Genomic DNA, 24,952 nt, shown 5'->3' with positions numbered 1-24,952 from the left:
GGTATCACAAATGTGGCCGATCCTTAAGGGACATATCTAGCGATCTGAAGTACCCAAAATCGACAGTGGCCAATGTGATTAAGAAGTGGAAGGTGAGCGGTGACTGTCGGAATGTGCCCCGAGTCGGCAGACCAACGAAACTGGGAGATAGAGACCGACGACTGCTGTCCAGAGAAATTCGGAAGAACCGCACCCAACCGATGGCCTTCATCCGCGAGGAGTTTCAACAGGCATCCGGGTGTATTGTTTCAATGAATACAATCCGTAAGGAAGCACATCTGCTTGGTTTTCATGGTCGTGGTGCTGCCCATAAGCCTTTGATCACAAAGTCCAACCGCGCTGCTCGGTTAATGTGGTGCAAAGCACATCGAAATTGGACCGTAGATCAGTGGAAACGGGTTCTTTGGAGTGACGTATCAAGGCTCACCCTTTACCGTTCGGATGGCAGGGTCTGGGTCTGGCTTCTACCTGGAGAACGTCTCCTACCAGAATGCATTGTGCCAACAGTCAAGCTCGGCGGAGGTGGAATTATGGTCTGGGGGTGTTTCTCCTGGTATGGGCTGGGACCCTTGGTCCCCATTCATGGTAAGCTCAACTCCGATGCCTACTGCACTATTTTGGATGACAATGTGCTTCCTACGTTGTGGCAGTTTTACGGGTTGGACCCCTGTTACTTTCAGGACGACAATGCCAGTTGTCATGTTTCGACGTTAACCAGGGCTTGGTATGGTTCCAATGGAGTTCATCGAATGGACTGGCCTGCCCAGAGTCCAGACCTGAACCCTATCGAGAACCTCTGGGACGAGTTGCATCGCTGAATTCAGGGGTGCACTACCCATGCAAAATCGGAGAAGGAACTTCTATGTCTTCTCCAAGCCGAGTGGAAGAAAATACCACTAGCTGTCATACAAAGACTTGTGGAAAGTATGCCCTGGAGGGTCCACGCTGTAATTACTTCTAGTGGTGGCTCTACCAACTATTGATTTTGAATAAAGTTAGTTTTTCTTTTCTATCACAGGTGTCCAAATACTTATTGGTAGTCAGTGTATTCAACTGATGTCTAAAATTATCTGTATGTGAATGAAATCTTGGATTTTTCAGATACTGTGAATTTATAATTTTATGGTTTTGTGTGGAATGATACATAGACATCATAACATATAAATACAAATGATATAAAACTGTTTCATGAAACAATAAAAATGTAAATATAATGTTACAAAGAGACTTGGGAGAAAAGGAATAACTCAGGAAACAAAATTAAGGCCTATGAATTTTATATAGAATGTGATTTCCTCTGACTGTACACATATCACAACGTGTCTTCTTGCTGGCGAAACGTTGTTAACCGCAGTTTAGGGAACTAAGTTACTTCCTCCAGCAATGCAGTCAAGCAACTGTTTTTCAAAGTAGTCCCATAAGTTTTCTATAGGGTTAAGATCAGGAGATTTTGCTGATCACGGTATTCGCTTGATGTCTTTACTTTCAAGGAATTCGCCAATGAATTCGCTAGATGCGGACGAGCGTTATCGTCCATAAATAAAATGTCAGATCCATGTGCTCCTGTGAAAACCTTTACATAAGGTTCTCATCTCAATTTCTCTGGGCGGTGACAGATCCGCTGTAGAAAACGTGTAGGCTTCTACGTCCATCGATCATTATTCCTCTCCTCACCATCATATCTGCATTGTCGAAATAGTCTCTTTCCTTTAATGTTCGAAGGAAGATTTCGCGTTCCTGACTCACTCCTGAAGTATACGCGTTTCAAATCAGATGTTAAGCTAATTCTCGATTCATGAGAAAAAGAACATGAAACCATATTTGTTCACTCCATCTCTGATGTTCTTTGCATCAATTAAAGCGATCCATCTTTTATTGTAAAGATAATGAAACACATACTCTTGGCTTTCTGGCATAAAGGCCTTTTTCCTTTCTGTATACAGAGATCCACCAGCGGCAGAACGGTAAAGTCGCTGAACGCTCCGAGGTTCGAATCATGCGACGGGTTGGCTGCATATGTGTTTTCTTGGTTTTCCCCATGTGTAACGTGTGTACTAGACAGTTTCCCTTAGCAAGTCCTCTAAGACATCTCTCCCTTTAGGCAGATAGCCCTCGAGTACTTCGCCATAACCAAATAAGCCCAACCAAACCAAAACCTTCTATGTAAAGTTTGCCGTGACAGAACAGTTCTAGTGGTGGCTGTGAGCTCTGAACCTAATTGCCAAGCAGTCGACTTCCTGTTACGATGAGCAGTTATTGCCATATATCAGTCTTCAAAAGCAGTTTATATTCGTTTTCGACCTTATCCAGCTTTTTTACAGCACTTTCAGAATTCTGAGATTACTTTCATAGCCTAGGGACTGCCTGTCTTGAAATACTCACACATTCTCACTGCTTCCATTGATTATCTGCCCTTCTTCTAAACGACCTCCTTATAGATTTTTCCAAATATTTCGAAGCTACAAGAAACCGTTTTGAGTCCTTACACACTGAAATCAAACGCTGTATTGCAGAAATTCATTAAGATATTCACTTTGTACAAACGTTTGATTCACTATTAGATGACGTAACACCTTGATTTGCATGTTAGAAACCATCTGATCACTTTTGATAAGTTTTTGTTAATTAGGCTCATGTTTTACACATCCTCTACAAAAATGGATTATATCGATTGGATATTTTATAGATCATTATTTTTGGGTATGTAAAGACGTTAAGTGTATTTGTACTCTTTAATATTAGAGGCGGAATGGAAGAAAATTGGGTAAAATATCACTAATAAAACCTCTGTTCACGTTAATTATTTATGAAAAGTAATTATGTTACCTTTTTTTAAACCGATCGGTGCAACCGTAAGTACCGCAAAATTTTCTCATGGGAGAAAGTATTGAAATTTTAAAATAACACCAAATTTCACCGTTTAATAGGCAAAATAATTAAATATAACAATGCTTGAATATAAATTATAAATCAAACACCTAGTTCTTATTGTCACTCTCACGGCTGATGCCAAATTTTTTTTTTTTTTTTTTTTTGTTTTTTTTTTGTTTTTCTGAATAAAAATTTATACTTAAGAAATTAAACTTGCCCCATCTATTAGTAATACTACATTTACAAAGTTAACGAAATTCTATCTGAATTTAAACGTTGGATACTGAAACTATCGAAATTATCTCAATTGGGGGTCTCAATATATCCGAGTAGAAGCTATGATTTCTTGTATTGTGGTTAAGACTTGCTTCATTATCAAGTTTCTTTTCAATTTTTTTTTCATCATAGATCGGTATCTGATACCTTCCAACTTATAAGGTGTATTAAACCCAAGATATTCTTTGATACAAATAGGTTGTGAATCAAGCATATTTGGAAATTGTCTCTGTTGTGCTGCCATCTGTTGTTAACACTAACAATTAAACCCTATTTGAATGGTGGTGCCATCTATTGCTTATTAGATAAAATAAAACAGTCTCTGTTTTCTCAAAAATATTTTTTAAAGTATTTCTTGACTATTTTATCCCATATGCTTTCATATGTTTATAAAATTAAATTAATAGCTTTTGTTACTAATTATAAATTCAATTTTTATGTGTATAAACTTTCAAGACTAATAACCAGCTATTGCCATAATAATTTATATGTTGTAAATGCTTTTGCTTCATTTTCAAAATAATTTTTTTACCTAAAATAAATTCTCCAGTAAAATATTATAAATATATACAGAAAAATCAGACTCTGTATACGGCAAATTTGGAAATTCATAAACATAAGCCAATGGAAGTAAGAGATATGAACTTTCATTTTCCAGTTAGCTTTGTATTGAAATTTATAGCTTACGAATTGAGCGATCTTAAAAAGCAATTTTCTTGGAAATTTTTTTAAAAATTATTTTAAGCATGAATTGGAACACTGAAGTTTTAAAGTGCTTAGTATTCAAGTTAATTACAATTATCATAAATAAAAATTTTGGGAGAATTGGTTCTTCTTTCACTTTACACAAAGCAAACACGTTAACGGTTTTCTGAGTGGTTGATAGATGGAAGATGGAAATTAAAACCTAAAATATTCCATTTGAAGCTTTTAAAGCAGAACTCCTGATATGATAGAGTGCTTTAATATCCACGTCAACATCAGTGTTGCCAGAAATTTTCAGCTAAAGTAGCAAGAGAAAATCGAAGAGTAGCAAGTGAGTCAGTAGTAATGAAGTTAGAGATCACATCACAGGTTCGTAAGCTCACATGGCCTCCGACGTCATCACAAAAACAATCTCCGAGTGTTCTGTACGTTACGGATTTGTAATTCGATTCTTAGTCCATTTTGACGAAAATCTTTAAACCAGATTACTAATTTACTAATTTTCCATTGTTTAAATCTGCATATTTTATTTTATTTTTTATTTATTTATTTATTTTTTGTTTGTTTGTTTGTTAATTGATTCATATCCATTGCAAGGTGCTTTCTCGTGTTTGGATTACTAACATTCGTGTACTAATTATTTTGACCGCTAATAAAATCTATCTTTTTTTACTGTTAAATTTGTTTGTGTTGTTATTTAAAAATATGGTGTTGCTTTGATTTTTTAAGTCATTTCAATTGCTCTCAATTCACATTTGCTTAATTTACAATAAGCTTTTGTATCGTTTTCTTTTATTCTTTCTCGTTAATTCTCAGACATGTGTTTATTAATCCAAGCCTTTTGAAAGATGGCGTTAATTTTTTTATGTCACTCATAATTCACATTTTAGTCAACACAGCTTATGATGTGACTTAAACTTTGGAATCTTACGTGTAGATTACCAAAATATTAAACAAAGTAATCAATAAAACATGCGAAAATACGAGATATTAAAGCTGGTATTACGTGCACATATGCTTATTCCCAACTTTAATTTAAGCCTTATTACTTATAAATTAATTTCAATAGGTACATTACATTAACATGTACGAATTTTATGATATATTAAAGCATTTTTGAGCGTAAAAATAATACGAGAAAATGATAGAGTAACAGAAGCAAAATCCGCATAGACATAAATTTTAGTAGCTCATTTTTATTAAAAATAGCAAATGAGAAAAATCGCACGATTTAGAAACACTGACCAAAAACATATCATCGTAATTTTCACATGAAATCCCTGTGATCATGCTCGACGTAAAACTTGACTTCGAAAAACTGAATAATGTAACCAGCAAGGCTCATAAAGCACATCTTGTTTATCTAAATTCAGCCAGAATATATCTGAAGCATTAACATGAAAAGAATTTCATATCTTCTTACAATCAACTTGATATTTATCCTATGAGCATCTAGACTCTGAGGCGAAATGCACGAAGAATTAGTAGTTCCAGCGCATGACTTTTAAAACACTATGGTTTTCCTATAAATACCTTTTATATAACACTTATATATCAACTATTTAGAAAAAGATATTTTTTCTTTAACTTTTCCAAGTTCTGTAAAAACTACAAGAATGATCACTGGGATTTAACCAAGAGCTTCGTCACTGCGATCCACTGATAAAACAAATGTTTAAATGCGACCATTTTTCACTGTTAACATGTGTGTTGGCCCACTAGTGGTGAGCTGAGATAGAATATTTCTTTCTAGAAGATGGCTAATAAACCAAATCTTACTTAATGCTTGTGCTGAAAAATTAATTCTTCAACTATTTTAGGAACGCTTGAAAAAAGCAGAAATATTCCGTTTGATGAGTGTTACTGAAATAAAAAGCTTTGTTCCCATTTTCTAATATTTTTTATGAGTGGCGCAACTTTCCGGTTCTCCTTCAGCGAATGATTTAGAACGCATAGCGATTTCTTACAGCTATGCATTCCTGTACTATCTAAACCAGAATTTCTTAAACTTTTTCCAGTCGCGACCCCTTTTTATCACTGAGATTTTTTTCGCGACCTCCAGGACCCCATAATACTTACAAAAATTTTGTGGGACCTCATTGCGCAAATCTGACACTCGCGTGAGTGAAACTGTCAATTTTTTCACGTGCACTGTAATATACTATTACAGTTTTAGGTCATTAACTTTAATTTCTAATTTTAAGACATAGAAAATGTTAAATAAGTAACAGACGAAATGACAGCGTCACGTGCAAAGCAAGGAAAATGAACGTTTATATTACAAAAAGATTGGGTCGAAACGTTTTCGTTTTTTTCTTTGCCTGTATTGTCTTATCTTTATCTATTTTCAGATACATTGTTTAAAAGTATTTGGTAATTGTAAAATTATTATAAGTTAAAGAAATTTCAAAACTGCTAAAATTTTTGGCGAGCCCCTGCTGCAGGTTCCGCGACCCACAGTTTAAGAAACCCTGGTCCAGACGAAACAGATAAAGGACTCTTCAGTGTTTCGCGATAGAAAGCGATGATGTCATCAAGAAAGGTGCTAAATACAGTAAACTCCTGTAAATGGACCTAATCGGCTTGAAAACGTAGTCTCCCGCAACCAAAGCAAGCATAAAGCAAAAGCGTCTATTGCAACTGGAATTTGGTAAAAGGACATAATCTACGGTCTTAAGATTGCTGATTTTTTTTGACGGGGAGCATTTTTTTATATGATAGCAATGTATGCAATCACAGAAAAATACAAGCAGTCTACCAGTTAAATAACGTACCGGTCAACCCGTAAAATTGTACTTCTTGTGATGCGTCAAGGTGCGACAATCTGTTTCGGTTGCCAAATAAATTTAAATATGTTTCTCTAACATAATCCTTTTATAGATATTACATTGCCGATAAAACATATGTGTCTTGCTACCAAATAGACTACACATAATAAGTAAAAAAAAAAAGGGGGTGCCCTTTTTGTTACTGAACCTGTTGAATAGTAAGCAGTAAAATGGGAAAAGTTTTATTTCATTTTCATACATTTACGACGGAAAAACTCAGGTTTGCATAACTTTAAACTTTAAACTGTATTTTTAAAAGCTCTTCGTATTACTATGAATTCTCATTTCAGACTAAGTAATTTCATATAGTATTAAACTGATCACGATATATAATAATGATTGCAAATTTCTGTTTTATTGATGCAATGTTGTGAAAGTACAAGTACACGGTGGTAGATCGTGTATGTATACTTCTAATTATAATATTACATACTTACTGTTCCGTTCCAAATGTACTAAATCATAACGAAACAGAAGTTTCTCCTGATGACTCTTTATTTCCTTCAATCACTCTCTCTCTCTCTCTTTCTCTTTGCCTGTGATGAAATTTACAATGGAAAGAATAATACGATTAATATGATTAGGAAATTATAATGAGTTGATAAGAAATAAATCTTTGTCAGATTATGAACTCAGAAAGCATTAGAACTTTCGGATTTCATCATTTTGTGAAACAACCAGCGAATCAGAAAGCATTAGAACTTTCGGATTACATCATTTTGTGAAATAACCAGCGAATCACATGTGCTGAGATTCCGATGTTAATCAGCGTATTCAAATTATTATTTTGGAGGAAACATTTTGTGGTAATGATTCATTGAGCATGTTGTTTGGATTTCTTACCTGAATAATGTATTACATTAATAATAGTTTAGGAGAAACTTCTGATATAAAATGAATGCAATTTTCTGTAACTCAGGAGGCCGCGGACAGCCTACGTGGCTCACATTTTGTTACAGAACGGAGATTTTTTTCGTCCGTGACTTTGATTTAATGTGGTTTAGAAAAATATGCAATCGTCATTTCATATTTTGATCTAATACAATTAAGAATTTTTTTTTTTCGAGTAAAGAAATTTTTTCAAGTACCAAAATTTGATTTAAAAAAATATATATGTTTTCAACTGTGAAAATTTCAAATTAAAAATTGTGTCACAGAATTTTTTTATACCATCCCCACCCAAAAAAATTCATTCCTTTATAAAGATCTTACTTTATAATCTGCTTACGAGCCCATTTATGAAGATAAATTGTAGTTGATGGGAAAATATAATAAAAAAGTTTAGGTGAGGTTGTAATTATTAAAGAGGAATAAAATACGATAGCTACTTTAAATTGAGCAATTGAGAAGGTTTATATTCATAGTCGATCGGGTAATATCGGTAATTCCAACTGTGAACGCGAAGACGTAAAATTTTTGTTATGAGAGCCTCTCTTTCCGCCACAAAGTCAAGAGGAGGGATAACTGCCAATTCTAGAAGAACTTGGGTTGATGTTGTTCTGTATCCTTTTCAAATTTGTAGAAGAAATGTCCTTTGCATGGTCAGCAAGAGACTTCGCTCATGATGTGTTAAAAAGTTGGCCCAAACACCAGAACAGCATAGTATAATTTTTTCTATAACTTAAGTACCAGGTTCTTAGAATTTTAGTCGATATCCCCTATGATTTTGCTGTCGTTCTTCTTATGTGCTGATTAAGAATGTCTACTTTAAATTTAATATGTCTTGAATGTGGAATCCATGAGAGCCTGTTATTTAAGATAACACCAAGATACTTTAAATTGGTAAAAAATTGAATTGAATTCCCTTGAATTTGTAGAGAAGGATTTCTTCGCAGAGTACCCCGCGCTGCAATTAGAAGCGCCTTTGATTTGGAAGCTGAAATTGTTATTTTATGTCTTCTTGCCCAGTCCACTACAATGTTTAAATTTAACTGTGCAGTTGAACCAATCTTAGATTTACCTTTGATCAGTGGCAAAAAATCATCAGCATATGCTATGGTTTTGCGATTTAATGAATTCTTTAGCTCTTTCAGCAAAGAGTCAGCTACAATAGTCCAAAGTTCCGGACAAAGTCTTGAGCCTTGCCGATAACCCTTATGTAATAGATGAGCTACGATCTTTAATTTAGGACAAAGTCCTTTCCGTCGAATCGGATTCCACAACCGCACTTTGTCTCCTCCGTTGAATCGATGCCCTCTAGCTCTCGTGTCGTATCGGGTCTTCATCTTCTCCTTCGCTAAGTTGACTCGCTCTCGTGCAAAACTGTGCATCATTTCAAACCGGGTCTGGAGATCTTGGATATATTCCTCCGCGATCAAGGCGCATCCGAAGGGCGACCAAACAAGAGATCACAAGGCAGGCGAAAGTCACGACCGAAGAACATCTGAGATGGGGAATTGCCGGTAATCTCGTGAACAGCACTGAGGTAAGCCAGTAAAAACAGTGGTAACTTCTCCCAGTGCTGTTGGTTTCTATAAACCACCAATGAGAGGTTATTAAGGATAGTTCGATTAAACCTCTCTACCAAGCCGTCTGACTGGGAATGTAAAGGCGTCGCTTGGGCTTTGTAAATGGCGAGTAGCTTGCAGAGTTCTTTAATTACAGCCAATGCAGAATTTCTTCCTTGATCGAAATGTAACTGAAGATGTACTCCGAACTTGAAAATCCAGTGCTGTATCATTACCTCTGCTACAGTGACAGCCTCTTGATCAGGAATATGATGCACTTCAGACTACTTGGTGAAGTAATCTATGAGAACCAGGGTGTATTTGTTGCCATCAGCAGTTCGTGGCAGAGGTTCCAGGATGTCAAAGGTGATTCGTTTAAAAGGCGCTCCTACATTGTAACGTTGCATCTTACTTCGGCTGCTCTTCATCGGTTCTTTCCTACCCGTACTCGCATGCAAGATCGGCACCACTTTTGGATGTCATTACTCCACTAGAAACTCTCTCGAACTCTCTGCAAAGTTTGCATTATTCCGAAGTGGCCACATGTAGTTTTTTAAGGACGTCCGGGATCCGTGATCTTGGAAGTATCAGCTGCCATCGGAAAGCCTTTCCATCATCCGATTCGAATTTCCGGTACAAGACGCCGTTTCGAGTATGTCCCAGAGTTCCCAATATTGTTTTGTAGTGTCCTGCCAAATAGGTTTTCTGTTTGAAGACTCCATTAAGTTAATTACGGGTTTAATGTCGCAGTCCTCCAGTTGGTATTTCTTGACTTCTTTGTCACTCCATAAGTCTCGATCAGCCGATGTTAATGTTGTAATTTGTCCGACACAGCAGCTCGTGTTTCTCTCGACCCTAGTATGATATTGACAGCTTTCGGAGCAGGATCTTCCACAGAAGGCATCGGCGTTTCCAGGTGAGGATACCTTCTGATGATGGATAGTTATGTCCTCAGAGGTTGAATGCTGTTAGTTAAAGTCCAAGGAAAAATTATATTTCCTTAGAAAGTCTAATCTGTGTATAAAAAGTTCTGTAATATCTGCCACATATGTCTGTGATAGTAAACGGCACTTTCAAACGTGATGTTTACGTTTAACTTCCCTTCTATGTCGATTTTATTACCAGACACAGTCTGGAGGGTAACACAGAATGGCGCCCAAATGAGTTCATCGTTAAACTGTTAATCTATTCAAAAGATGGTAACATTTGCTCCTGTATCGATCACCATATTGCAAGGAACTCCATTGATATGGCCCTTGATGAAAAGTTTGTTACTGCTGCCTCTCACTGCAAAAATTTGAAGCGCTTTAAAATGGGGCTTCTCATTATCCTTCAAATTCCTCTCCGCGATATCGTCAATAATTTGCTTTCAGTGTCATTGCTGGGGGAGGGTCTTATTTGCCGTGCCTTGGGGTGTTTTGAAGTTACAGCCTCCATACGTGGCCTTCAGGTTCGAATCCCGATGAAAGTATGAACACTTAGTACAGCACTTTATACAGTATTTTCATGGCTTGAGAGCAATTAAAATCTGTACCAAAAGCTAATTGTAATAGGTTGTTGTAAAAGGGAAAAGGTTAGAACATCCTTGGATTCAACACATTCGGGTATGCTTTTTCAAAAGTGGGATGCAGTTTGGAAAAGTCATTCTGGCACCACAAATCTTCAGTTCTTTTAAGAAAGTCAGGCGCGTTTTCATGCCAGTTATTATTATTCATTAAGCCAGTTCGGATCTACCCATTTTGTTGCAGAGATAACTAATCATAGCGCAGACAAGCTGAAGACCCGATTAAGCCAGTCTGAAATCCTAGGCACAGCCCTTCCGAGTCCTCAATAGCCAATACCATCGATTTAATAATCACTTAAAAACAGGATTATGGGAAGTCTAAAGTGATTTGGGAGGCCCATAAAACCTGTCTGGCCTTGTAGATCTGGATGGCAAACAAGCTCTGTATAAGCCATACTTTTTGTATAAATTTTGCAACATTTATAAGTTTATAATATTGAAAGGATTATATTTATTTATCTAACAGCTAAATTTTGAGTTAAACTTCCTTTCCTATCGCTTCTTAATTTCAACTTACCACTTCCGGCCAGAACGTAGTTTTCGAATCACGTTTGAATTCAATTTGAGGAAGAGCGGTATTTAACCGCGAAGTTCTACTGTCTTAGTCACAGAGAAACAGAGAGTCTGGTTAGCACGCGTCCGCCTTTTTAGTCTACTCTCTCTTAAGGTATTATCACGCTCGGCCGTACTTTAGGCTCTTAATAGCTTCGCAATCAATTAGCGTTAAAGGGCCAACTCCGTTAGAATCTTGATAGCTTCTGCTATATCTTTTTAGTTAAGATTAGTTAAGTTATAAGGTATTTCTCCCACTTTCCTGGTGTGCCTTCGTGGTGTAGTGGTTCTGCACGCTGGGCCGGTATTCCAGAGGTCCGTGGTTCGATTTCCGGCGAAGGCGGTTGCTATTTTTTCATCTCTCTTGCTTTAAAAATATCCTAATGTCTTTACAGTGGCGCCCGAACTAAAAGGGTGTTGGATGAGGTTTCTCCATAACCCAGGATTTGGCGATTGGGTCCCCTAAAAACCCCAGTCGCCATTTAAAAAAGGGAGTATATAAGGTATTTCTCCCACTCTCCTAGTGTGCCTTCGTGGTGTAGTGGTTCTGCACGCTGGGCGGGTATTCCAGAGGTGCGTGGTTCGATTCCCGGCGAAGGCAGTTGCTAATTCTTCAACTCTTCGGCTTCCAAAAAAATATCTAATGGCTATACAAAGTTTTAATTCTTAGTTTCTTAAGTTCAAGCCCGAGTGTCGGCTTTATTGTAAAACTCCAAGACGGAGTTCTGTTAAATCTTATTTGAATAATAAAGTGTCTTTTAACCCAAGTGTTAATTACCGTCTCACGCACTCAAGCGATTATTCGCTTACTAATTCTTAAGATTCTTCACATTCATCTGTAACTTAAAGTACACAGTAGAGAACCTTACAGTATGAAAAATTTATTCTAATGATTAAAACGTAAATGAAAATTCAATTTATAATATTGATAAGATTTGTTCAAAACAATTATAGTACTAAGTGTCTTAACCAATTTTCTGTATATTTTCATAAGTCGTACACATTTTATATGCATTTTTGCACAGCACTTCAGGAAACTACTTACATTATAAAAATAAAACTAAGTGCACTCTTTTTCATGACCTCTTATCGCTCTTTCGCTTTAAAACATGCAATAAAAACTGACAATAAATTATATTATAATATCTATTTTTGTAATTTTTTTATTTTAAATACTATGCAAGCTCGAGAATATCTCAGTTCCTGCGGAAGCAACGCGGGAAAGAATAGAAAAAATGTTTTAGCATTCACAAAGTAATGAAGAACGAATAGCATGTTAAGTTTCAAAAGAAATAATATAAACTTGTTTAAGGTTTGAACTGAACTAAAAAAGAAAAAAGAAAGAAAAAGAAACAATGGAAAGGAAAAGAATTATCATCTTCGCTACACTATTAGTCAGAACTAAAATATGCCCCTACCATTTTTTGCCTAATGTTTTGTCTAGAGTAAACCATTTTCAATAAAAATAGTGCATTTATTTAAAGAGTGTGAAACTTTATAAAGAATATGAGGTAATTATTTTTATTGTAATTTTTAATCTCTATCATTAAATAATGAAAAATCTGTATGTATGTATGTTCCTCGCCTTGTGGAAAAAACAGCGTCACCTAGAGCCACCAAATTTTGAACACATGTAGCCCTCCATCTGAAGCTCGAATTTTGAATTTCGAATTTTTAAAATGTATTTTATTTTGTGCGAATTTAATGAATTTTTTATCAGCAGACCAGAAATTAAAAAAAAATATATTGTCATTAGGCAAAGCATAAGATATTTATCTTCCAAATTTAATCAACAAACTCAAAGATTTGAAAAAAATGTGTTGCCATTGTCCGAAATAAAATTCTTTTTAACTTCTTTCACTCGAGAGTGTGCTGCCATTCGAGAAAGTGTAAGGTATTTCATTTTTATTTCAAATTTAATCTGTCTGTTATTGACTAATATACGAGTACTAAATGATTTAAAAGCAATAAATGCAATTCTTCATCTCTGTTATTATTAATTACTAGTTGGACCTATGAAATTATACTAAATGCGCTCATTAAAATCGTTATATATATATATATATGTTCCTTTTTTTTTTTTTTTTTTTTTCCTCTCTCTCTCTCTCTCTCTCTCTCTTTTAGTCCAAAGGGGCGATTTGCGCAGAAGGACTATTAATTTCGTTTTGGCATTCACTATAAACGGCGAATCACTTTTTAAATTGTTCCCGCCAAATATTACAGCCCTGTATTATATTTAAGGAAATTAAATAATGAAGGATCTGCGTAAATGTATGTACGTTTCTCGCATTGTGATAAAACAACGGTATCTAGAGCCATCCAATTTTGAATAACGTAATCCTCCAACGAATGTGGAAGCCCTAATTTGGAATTTGTTTTATTAGCGATTTCATATTTTGTAACGCTTTAACGAATTTTTGATTAACAAATTTAATGATTTCAGAGCGTGCAATGGCAACACTGTACCGGGGGAGGGATTATTTCCAGCGCGCGAGACTGTGTATCGGAAAATCTAAAGATACGCTCATTTTAAAATTATTTTGCGATATTGCTGTTAAAGTTAATTGTATGTGGTTTAAGTGCGAAGAACGTGATATTTAATAAATACAAGTAGCACACAACGTTTAAAAAAACGCTCCTTTGGAGGTAAAATAAAATCTTAAAACCTTCAGTAAAATAAAATCTTAAAGCCTTCAGAATTTTTTTTTTTTTTTTTTTTTTAAATAATCACTGTAAATAGCGAGGATAAAAAGTACATGCATAGTCTTGTGTCATACATGGACGAAAAAACATATAAAGGTCCTAAGCACTTAAAGATTTTTGTGCCCCGTACACATTTACGCCAATTTTTTTCCCATTTCTTCTCATTCGATTTTCGTTTAGGTGTCCATGCGTTCCATGATGAATCTGGCTACGAGAAATTTTTGTGGTGCCCCCTTTTCTAAGTCTCTAAGTACCTTTTAGTGGTGCTCCCTTTCCTTGATGCCGTAAGCACGTGCTTATTTTGCTTAATGGTTAATCCATGCGTTGTGTTATAATCACCCTTTTTCATAGTTTTTTTTTTTTTTTTTTTTTTTTTCCATTTCTGTTCAGTTTGTCCTTCAGTCTCTTATACGCATTTTAGCAACACCTAAACTACGCGCTACTTTATTGTTTCACCTTTCTTCAGTCTTTCAATGATATCTATTAAAGATAAAAGACAGAATGAAAATGTTGTTTTGAGCAGTACACATTATGAAAGAAATCTAGTTTAACAAAGTCAAGTCATTAAGGAAATAAATGATGAAATAGATAAATATATCAGACTTTGGGAAAATAAAATACAGTTTACTTTTTTCCTCTTCTATTTACCTGTATATTTTTTCTCAAATAATCTCAGAAACCATTAGGACATTTTAATTAATTTCGTGTTTACAGAGCAGAAAAGTGATCAGTGTATTTGCTAGGGAAATTATCTTTTGGCATAAAATTGATTAAATTCTCTAAGGTATGTCCGAGGCAAGGAAACATTATTCATTAGTTAAACTTATTATTCATTAGCCTTCAAGCTGATTTTTTAGATCCTACTCTATACTTAAAAGGAGTTTAAATACAAACTGCTTATCTTTAAATCTAAGACATTTTCCAGCCACAATAATTAGAAATAAAATAAAATAAACGACGGCACCAGGAATGAAAGCATCATTGCCAACCACACGACATTTTAAATATACTATGACACTAAATAGCAAGCATGGCCAAACCGCCTCTCATGAACTGCATGAAGCTTTTTGATCTCTTCAATACGGCGTAATAAACAATAATAGTTCGTTTTTAAAATTTAATTTTAATTTGAAAGGGAAATCGTGATTTTTAGCAACCAAGAATTTAAATTTTCAAATTGCATTATACGAGTAATGATTCTGAACAATTGCCTACAAGTTAGGTGATGTTCATTAGAAAATGAGCGTCGTGCACTCAACGTCTAATGAACAAAGGGAAATATTCCGTTTCTGCGACTTCTCCACGGTGGCGATGCTTGCTTAAAAATGGAGCATCTAAACATTCATTGGAAAAGCAAGATGTATATGGTATCCAGTTCTCATTAAACGAACTGCTCAGCTCAATTATATAAATTTGATAAATTTGATTGATTCTCACTTGCGAGGAAATTTGAACTAATGTATTCATACAAAACCCTGCTATAAGTTGCGCATAAATAAAGTTCAGCATAAATAAAAGAAATTATTTTTAAGTTTGTAAGGTATATCCTAATTTTATAACAGTTATTTTAAGTTTATATGACTTTCCTATCTCTTCTAGCTTCGGCTTACAATTCCTTACCATAATGAGTTTTTAGAATCGCGTGAAATGCAAATGAGAAGGAGTAGTACTTAAATCGAAGTTCCACTGACGTTCGACAGAGAGAATTAAGGATTCCTGAATAGCGCGCGTTGGTCTTTTGGCTACGTCTCTCTAAGCTGTTACTACACTCGGCCGTACTACGTGCCTTTGATAGCTTCGCTAGCCAATTTAATATTACGGGCCAACTAGTTTAGAAATTGTGTTAGCTTTGGCTAAATCTGTTTAGTTAGTCATTAGTTAAGTTCTTATTTCTTACATTTTTGAGTTTAAACCCAAATGGAGGATTTGTTGTACGTCCTGAGAAAGAAACCGTCTGTCAGCTTTGTTTTGAGCAATAAAGGGTAATTAACCCTTCTTAAATTTACTTTTCTATTTTAGGACTTAAGCCATTATTCGCTTAGTAGTTCACTAGGTTCCTCAACACGTAATTAATAGATAAAAGGGAGGATCCTTACAAGTTAAAGCGAGGCCCACCAGCGGCCGAACGGTAAAATCGCTGAACACTGGTAGTTCGGTCCGAGGTTCGAAGCCCGCGAACGGGCTGGCTGCATGGGTGTTTTCGTGGTTTTCCCCATCCGCAGTTTTTCTTCATCATGCTCTATTCTGTCTTTGTTCTTCTCAAAGGAGTGCATAAGAGTTAAAAATAATGAAAAATACTAGTTCTGTCTTTAAAGTTACTGCAGTATTCTTTACTCAATGAAAAGCTCTTCACTTCAGTGTAAAAATCATTACGTATTCTTTCGTTTTCAGCTTACTCCTACTAATATAAATTAGCAACTATAATGAGGAAAAAAAAAATCTGAAAAATACAATGACTAAAAAGGGTATGCTCAATATAGAATGTCAAAGTTTAAAGTTTTTTAGCATAGAAAGGTTTACAAATGTTCATAAAGTACATATAAAGTAAAATATAAGTACATTTTCCTGAATACATTTATATAAAGCTTACTTTCTTGAAAACAGTTTATTGAATTAGTGATTTATGTGATAAATCATTACGAAATGCAAAATCCTTGTTAATTTACTTCAGACATTTCTTACCATTCAAAAACTATTTTGTTACTATCAAAAAAATATAAATCTATAGTTGCGGCTCTTTATTATTCCTTAGATCTGTCATGATGTTTTCTAGTATCATGAAGTTTTGCCACCTCCACTGTATGTTTGTAAATGCCTCCGCGGCATGGGGGCACTCTAAAATATGAGCCGAAAGTTCCCTCGAGAGGATGCTGGTAGAGGAAAAGGGGTCGGAGACACTCGGACCCGTTCCCCCAGTGCTCTGTCTCAAAATTGGGGGCAGATCAAAAATGTTAAACATAATAGAACAACAGAGATAACCAGCATGCGTTTTCATAATATTTGATATATCTCGGAGGCAAAACAATAATAATAAATAAATAAATAAAATACATGCATTTGAATATTTGTTGTTATTATTGATACCAATTTCAGTTGTCTGACAACGGTCAGCACAAGCCCGCGACATTCATCGTGGCAATGAGTCAAATGCGCCTGTCGTTGGCAAGAGCCTTGAGCACCATATAGGTGACAGGCCAACTTTAGCTCAGTTCTGACCCCCCCTCCCAATTTTGAGACAGAGCACTGGGGCGGACGGGTCCGAGGGTTTCTCACCCCTTTTCCTCTACCACCATTCTCTCGAGAGAACGTTCGGCTCATATTTAGAGTGCCCCCATGCTGCGGAGGCATTTACAAACATCTATGCTTTTCCGGGATTCGAATCTGTTAGTACGGCAGTCAGAGTCGCTAACCGCTATCCTGATTGGGAGGATTCACTTGAATAATGACTTCTTAATTTCTTCCACATAACAGTTTCATTGTTAATATTTATTTATATTAGCAAAGTAATTATTTATAATGTTCAAATGCATTCGCATAAACAGTATAAATAAAACAAAAGGCGCCCTTAGTGTATTACATTACTATATTTCTAATTCATCAGAATGTGAGAAATAAAAATTTTAAAATCTAAAGTGTTTTAATTAATTTTCTGCTTCGGAACTGAGAATGATGAATTTTATTATTACGACGAATACATTTTTCATTTCCATTAAGGCTCATTGTCAAAGAGACTGAATTTGCCGTCATCGATCAAGGAACTGGCATTAGATAATAACTACTTGGCTAGGGTAGGACGAATGACGAAGAAGAAGAAAAGCAGATGATTTGTAATTTGATCCTTTAGACCTCATTTTAACAGACAAAAAAAATTTCGAGCTACAGTAAACCTTTGTCAAACGTGGGAGTTAAGTCATTAATAGATTGTACATACGTACGACAAAATCGCTCTCCGCAAAGTTAACTTTATACGGAAAAAATGTATTAGGTATATAATTCAGATTAAGAAAATATGCGTAATTTAAAACAAACCTAAATATTGTTGTAATTGAAAGAAAAAAAGCGGAACAAATGATAATTGAATTTTACTATCCCTTATTAAGTATGTTATAAATTATTATTTTTTTTTTTTTTTTTTTAAAGCTGGTGGGTTTTTTTTTTTTTTTTTCCTCCCCTTGGAACAATGACTGATGCAACTCTTTAAAAGTTTCACGGTAAGAAAAAGCGCAGATTTTTTTCAGTCTCTCATGACCTCTTCTTTCTTCAACTGGGTCAGCCATCGTTGCTAAATAAGACAGTTCCTGGACCTTCTTTAATGACTCGTTTAACTTCTTGTAAGTTAAAAGTGCTTTATTTTCTTCACTAGTATGAATGGTTTTACTGTTGGCTGGTGTTATAAGGTTATCCAAGTCTTCATTCGTCATTTTTTGATTAATTCTTTGACTTCTCTGTATCTGAAAATCCTTCCCTGCCAATTGCTTTTGCAATTTGTACGGCTTCTTTGGCTTCCTTTTTAGTCTATGAAACTATTGATAACTTACAGTCAAAGATGACACCAGCAAACATTCAGTGTGGATGAATGAATATTGAACCATGTATGAATAAAATTTTCAAAGTTCCATTATGTTAATCTAACCAGTTATTATAATTTAGATCTTTACTGTCACTTCTCCCTTCCGTTTCCCTACCAGAATGCAAATTTAATTTCAGCGTATTTAAGCTGAGGTTTTTGGATTGTAAGAGTGTGTTTGTGGCGTCTCGATGCCATGTTACAAGGTTTGGCTAGCTGTGATAAGAATATAGTTCTTCGGCTTGGCATTGTAATTGTCAACATTTAAATTGTTATGCCGTTGAGAAGTTTTTGTACCAACTTCACGTTAAGTAAATTGTGTAGTCTTTGACTACAAGACTCATTTTAATTTTGAAATTTACTGTTATTTTAAGTTACATCGCCACAAGTGGTTGGCCGCCACGAGCGATGGCGCAAGCACGAGACGCATTTACGTAGTTCTTTTCAGACATAATGATAATTCGCTCTACGTCTAGACGGAGTTCGGAATTAGTTTGTGCTACCAAAGAGCACTAAACTCAGCGTCAGTTTAATTACATCGTTGGACAAATTAAACTGAAACAATTAAGATAACGAATATGTGCGAAATTGCATTTCGCAAATTCTTGCTTGTTATAACAGCTAAGCCCAGATGACAACTAAGCTCAATTTTAAAGAGTTTGTTATGATAAAATTGTGAACGAAAAACGTGCTTTTTATTAACCATAAACCATTTTGAAACCTGTAAATACTAGCATAATTCGGTTATTACGTAGCCGAAAGAAACATCCTTATTCTGAAAACGCGAAAATATTTTTATCAGTTTCAAGTTATTTTATGTTTTATTCACTGATCTTCGTTCAGCTCTTAAAATGTTTACAAGTACAACACTGCACTGAGTAATTTGTTATCCGATGCCCTTCTTTAGTCACACCTCCTTGATTAAAATATATATTTTATCTTGAAATATTTTATTTATATTTTATCTTGGTTATCTTTAAATTATTAAGCTCTCCTTCACATCCTTTCATTCTATCATATTTTCAATGGGATTCATTTAAAATTCCATAACTGACTGAATTGCAATTCAGTTTTTCAAAAATGAAACGGAGTGATAGAAATGCAAATTCTATAAGAAATCACTCTCCTTGTCAATGGAGGGAGTTTCGTAAAATGTTTATAGAAGAAAATTTAATGATTGAATCCTGGATATTTCCAGAAGTGGAGAATAACACTAAAATCAAGGACTGTTCCGATCAAACCAGGACTTCCATGCAGCGTACTCGTTGCTGAAATATGCGCCTGCATATTAAACTTTTTTATTTTTTAAATAATAAAACTCAATTTGCACGATTTCTAAAAGATTTAAAATGCAGTATTATTCCTCGTTAAATACGCATCTCTTTACAACATCCGTGTTCATTCTTAATGGATTATTTTATGTACCGTTATTTTATATATTGCTTGTTTTGCACTGCTTCAATGACTTTGAACCATTTGTTCAAACCAATCCTTTTGTTTAATGTTTGAAGTTCTTGTACACTAAAGATGTCAGACTGATCGCAATCAAACTCGCAGTACTATGAAAGACAACGCAATCAAAGCCGTACTAATGACACGCATAAATTATAGACTTAAATGATTTAGAACCGCAGCTCTATTCGACTAGCTTGAATGGTCGGTAATAATTGTTGCTACTTGACTCAGTACAGAAGGAAAAAGACGTTACAGGTGCATTGGGGTATTTAAGTATATAGGATCTGATGTATTATCGAAGATCAGTCGTTGTAACCGCGGCTGGTTTATAGTGCGCTAGGCGTTTTGAGATCATGGATCAAACGTGTTCAACACCCATAAATGAGCGGACCAAGGGAAAATGGAACATAGTGGTGATCAAGAGTCTGTTGCTTATGTCGTGAAATACTTAATCGGGCCTTATCCTGATGATGATTGACTCCATGCAAGCTCTAAAGATAAGGAACAATAACAGACTTTAGCATCTCCAAATATTAAAGTTTGTTTCTTCAATGTGTCAAGAATTCTTATCCTGTGAGAGCTAGATTGGATTCGAATAGATCAATACCCCTAGCTCCAAGTGCCGGACTGATATGCTGCTGCACAACGGAATACTTAGTTCACCATCACTATGCCTGCAAATACGGATGAGACAGTTATGGGGCTGCAGGTGGAATCGGGAATTGTTTGAGAAGACGTTGTCATGTCATTAGCTCTTCCATTTGCTACAATTCAGCTACAATCGCTTCCGAACCACTGTCAAGGGAGTGGGGCAATGGCCATCTTGCAGAATTTCCGGGTACCACAGATTACGTCAAATTATACTTGTAGAAACTATATAATTCAACATTACTCTGTGTCATACCCTAATTATTATGCAGTCACCAGATCATTACGTATTTGAATGTCTTTTAACGGCTTCACACCATCTCCCGCTGCCTACAAATAATAAGGACGTCTATCACCGGTTCCTTATAACGCATAAAGGAGAGGTTAATTCAATCTCTAGAGTCAATCAGTTATCATTAATACCATCGCGGCATTGGGCTCAGACTATTGCCAACCGTGCTAAAATGACGCGGTCAGCAGATTTCGGCCTCTATGCTTTGGTGTATTGATGATAAGATCCATTAGTCCAATGGATTTTACAATATCTGCTTATTACAACAACTTTGTGTGTTTAAGCTCGCATGCCAACCAATTTAAAGTGTGCAATACCAACACCCTTTTAAACACAAGCCTCCCTATTGAAGGCTCGTAGTTTAGTGACGTCACAAACTGTTGACTATCTCGATGGGGTATTTATTTAAAAGAATGGATACGTTAATATTAAGGAATTTCATTTTTCAATATACCATATATATACATATATGCATAATATTGTGTAAAGTAGTCACGTATCATTTAGTATAATTATGTATCGAATTGTATGCTAAATAGTCATTTAATTTTTTAAATCTCCCATTTTTTAGTTTTTTTATTAATTTTATAACTTAGAACCTTTAAGTTCATACGTTTATAGCAGAAAATGAAAGTATTTAATTTAACATTTAATATTTTTTTGTACTATAAGTTTTTGTAAAGAGAATGTGAAGGCAATAAATATGCTTATTTTTTTTTTAATTGTAATATAAAGTGCATAGTTTTGCACAAAAAAAAAGAAATAAATTAAATTCCTAATGCAATAAAATTGAAATATTATTAAACCTTATGACACTAAGAATCCTTTTCTACACCCCCCCCCCTCCCGAGTGGGAAATAAAGACACATATGCTTGATATTACCTGTTTCGTAAAAAAATAAATTGCATTGCAAGAAATTTTTTTTATAAAAATTAATTTAATTAGATCTGTTTGTACATTTGCCGGATTTAGGCCTGTGAATTAAATTTCCATGAGAAAGAATTTCAGAACGTTTCTGAGAAATACGATGAAAAAATGGGAAAATAGAAGTTCCATTAAAACAAGTAACATTTAAAAGGAAATGCTGTTCCCTCAATTTTCAGTGCTTGCCCCAAATATTTGTCTTCAACAAAATTATTTCGTAAAGAGCCGCTGAAGAGAAAAGGGAATATGAGCAACTATTTTTATTTAATGTTAATTTGATATATAAAAAATCTACAATTTGAATGTAATAAAAATAAGCTTATTTTGAGAATGTTATTAAAATACTTGGTAAAATGACAGCAGAAGGGGGGGAATTGTGAATTTCTCATTACAGGAGGAGGGAAGGATGGAGTGTTAATGCAAGGGACGTCCGGTATCCTGTTATGTCATAGCACTTTTCCTGACTTAATTAGGCTCTACCACGTACACTCTGGTAACGAGGATTGGAAACCTCGGTTAACACCTTGCCATTTACTAAAAATAAGAAAGAACTGTAATACAATTTGTGTATATATGTTTATATAGAGTTAGTTTCTTTAATGGAAACTTTTGTGCTTATAAATCTGCCCTTCTAAAATTTAAAAGCTTCTAATATCCTTAAAAATATTTCTATACATCCTTCCAATATATTTTTTATGCAGTTAAGTGACTTGAATATTATTAGTATGGAGGGAAATTCTAACTTTTCATTATTGTTACTTATTAAAAGCCAACCATTACTTTAAAGTAGGGGTCTTCAACCCGTGGCCCGCTGAAGGCATTTTAGTGGCCCCACATTTGAATTTGAAGAAAAATTGAAGAATTTTAAGAAATTTTGATTTCAAGAAAACTTGCCTTGTCAGCTTTTTCTTGTAAAAAAAAACTTTTTTCTCCTATTATTGATATTTAAAACATTTTATTGACATGCCTGATAATATTTGAGACAAAATTTTCTGAAAATGACGAATTTTGGGCAGTTTGCCTTTTCTGCAACAACAGTGTAGCTGTGATGGAGAAATAAAACATTAAGAGATATTATGATACTAAGCTTAGTGAGAAATATTCTGCATTGGAAGGTCATTTTCGAAGTGATAAGGTGAGTGAATTAAAATCAAAACTAAATTTTCAGCAGTCTTTCATCACCACAGCGAATAAAGAATCTGAAAATAGTGTTCGTGTTAGTTACGTGATTGCAGAAAAAATTGCTAAACGTGGAAAACCATTTACTTATGGAGAATTTGCAAAAGAATGTTTTCAGACTGCAGTTGATGTGCTTTGCCTATCACAGGCTCAAGTCATATCGAATATTAGCTTGTCTGGTGTGACAGTAGCGAGGCGCATAGAGGATCTCGCAACAGATATATTCAGTAAATTAAAATCCAAATGCAAAAAATTTGAGTTTTATTCTGTAGCGATGGATGAATCAACAGATGCAACAGATACTGCAAAAGTAGCCATTTTTATTCGTGGCGTTGATAGAGACTTCACAATAGTAGAGGAATTAACCAGTGTCGTTGCACTTAAAGGTACAATACGAGAGACTGATTTGCATTCGAGTCTGACACAAACTTTGGATAAATGTAATGTTGACTTCAGTAATATATCTGCTATAACCACGGATGGCGTTAAATCTATGACTGGAGAGAAAATAAGAGTAAGAACATTACTTATATCTGATGTGAAGGCAAGTGGAAATAATACTATGATGACTTTCCACTGCATCATCCACAGAGAAAATTTGTGCAAGAAGTCATTCTCAAACTTTGAACATGTGATGAATGTTGTAAAACTGGCTAATTTCTTTCAGTCCCGTTAGCTGAGTCTCTAATCTGTGGTCATTGTAGTCACTGGTGTCCCAGTTACACGTCGGATTATTGATAAGGATTCAGCGAGGACTATCAGCTCCGATCGGACGATCACTCTATCCTCGCTTTAGGTCGCTTCTTAATAATTTGTACAGCACAGTTCATCCAATTCCTCCCAATATCGTCAAATGGCAGTATCGCTTCGACCCAAATGTCTAGCGATCCTGCAGTTTGACAACCCTATTTCATTTTGTCACGTTCTTTCTCAAACTGTGGTATCTGCTCATATAGTTCACGAATTCGTCTGTGAGGCAATGGTACAGAACCGCTAAAATAACCTTTTTATTTAAACAAACCCAGAAAAATAAACGGAGTCTTTTGTGGAACAATATCAGCCACAGCTCATAGCGACGCAACTAAACAGAACAGTCAAATTTAAATCAAACGTGGAACAGTAGTCAGAGACTACACAATTAAATATTACTCTAAGGTGCCTCAGTGACCGCACCGGAGCGTCAAAACCAAAGTGTAGGCAGCGATAGAACGCAAAGCTGAATAATTGAAACTACCAGAGCTGGCAGGAAGCTAACACGCAGCGTGCATGTGAAACCAGAAACACGCTCCATCTTTAAATCCAGAAATCTAAGTTTAAATACTGGCTACTTATTTGCATTTTGGTGAGGAATAGGAAAAGAAGAACTTAAAGTACAAACCGAAATCATCAAAGCTAGTTAGTTTAAATAATAACCTAACGCTCTTATGTTATTCATGATTATATTTGTGTTTCAAAACTAAATATATGATTAAAGTGGCTCTCCTTTCCATAGTACACGAATATCTCCATAATACTGAAAGTCACAGCTTTTAAACTAATTTTAAGGGAACTGGAATTCGGAGGTAACAACAGGGGTTGTTTTGGAAGCCAAATTCTTAGCACTGGTATTGAAATTTTAATGGCTCGCTGTGTGGATTTTTAAAGGAAATAAACTCTTAGTGTTAAAAATTGAAAGTTTTCTAGAAGAGATGAAGATAAATCAGTTGCTATCTCCAGTAGTGGTTGGGAATGAAATTCCTAACTTAATTTATATTTCATGTTTATTAAAAACTAATTCACAAGTTTATGTTATAGTTTGTTCACTAACTCTTTTCGATCCCACGATCTTTAAATTCGTGATCATCTTAATGTTCTAACAATTTATTATTTTTTCATCCGTAGAGAAAGAGTATTAGGAGTTCTCATCGCGTAGAGTACTTTTGATCAAACAAATCAATAAT

At 35.0% G+C, this 24,952-nt stretch overlaps 1 protein-coding gene across 1 annotated transcript; it reads left to right on the top strand.

Moving 5' to 3' along the window:
- Positions 1–9,987: 9,987 nt before the first annotated feature.
- LOC146997359 (general transcription factor II-I repeat domain-containing protein 2-like) lies at positions 9,988–23,688 on the top strand. Its single transcript, XM_085817851.1, has 2 exons — positions 9,988–10,043; positions 22,926–23,688. The coding sequence occupies exons 1-2, from the start codon at positions 9,988–9,990 to the stop codon at positions 23,686–23,688; spliced, it is 819 nt and encodes a 272-aa protein (XP_085673977.1).
- Positions 23,689–24,952: the final 1,264 nt, after the last annotated feature.

The sequence above is a fragment of the Stegodyphus dumicola genome, chromosome 5 (assembly GCF_044657685.1).
Source record: "Stegodyphus dumicola isolate Sdum_Otavi_A_Nest chromosome 5, ASM4465768v1".
Classification (NCBI taxonomy): Eukaryota; Metazoa; Arthropoda; class Arachnida; order Araneae; family Eresidae; genus Stegodyphus; species Stegodyphus dumicola.
This window is presented reverse-complemented; position numbering and strand designations above follow the sequence as displayed.

What these genes read in the sequence shown, in the direction of transcription:
- LOC146997359 (XM_085817851.1), top strand. Translation starts at nt 9,988, where the DNA reads ATGATATTGACAGCTTTCGGAGCAGGATCTTCCACAGAAGGCATCGGC. An exon ending in GAAGGCATCGGCGTTTCCAG is followed by an intron (nt 10,044 to 22,925) that starts GTGAGGATACCT and finishes TACTAAGCTTAG; the next exon opens with TGAGAAATATTCTGCATTGG.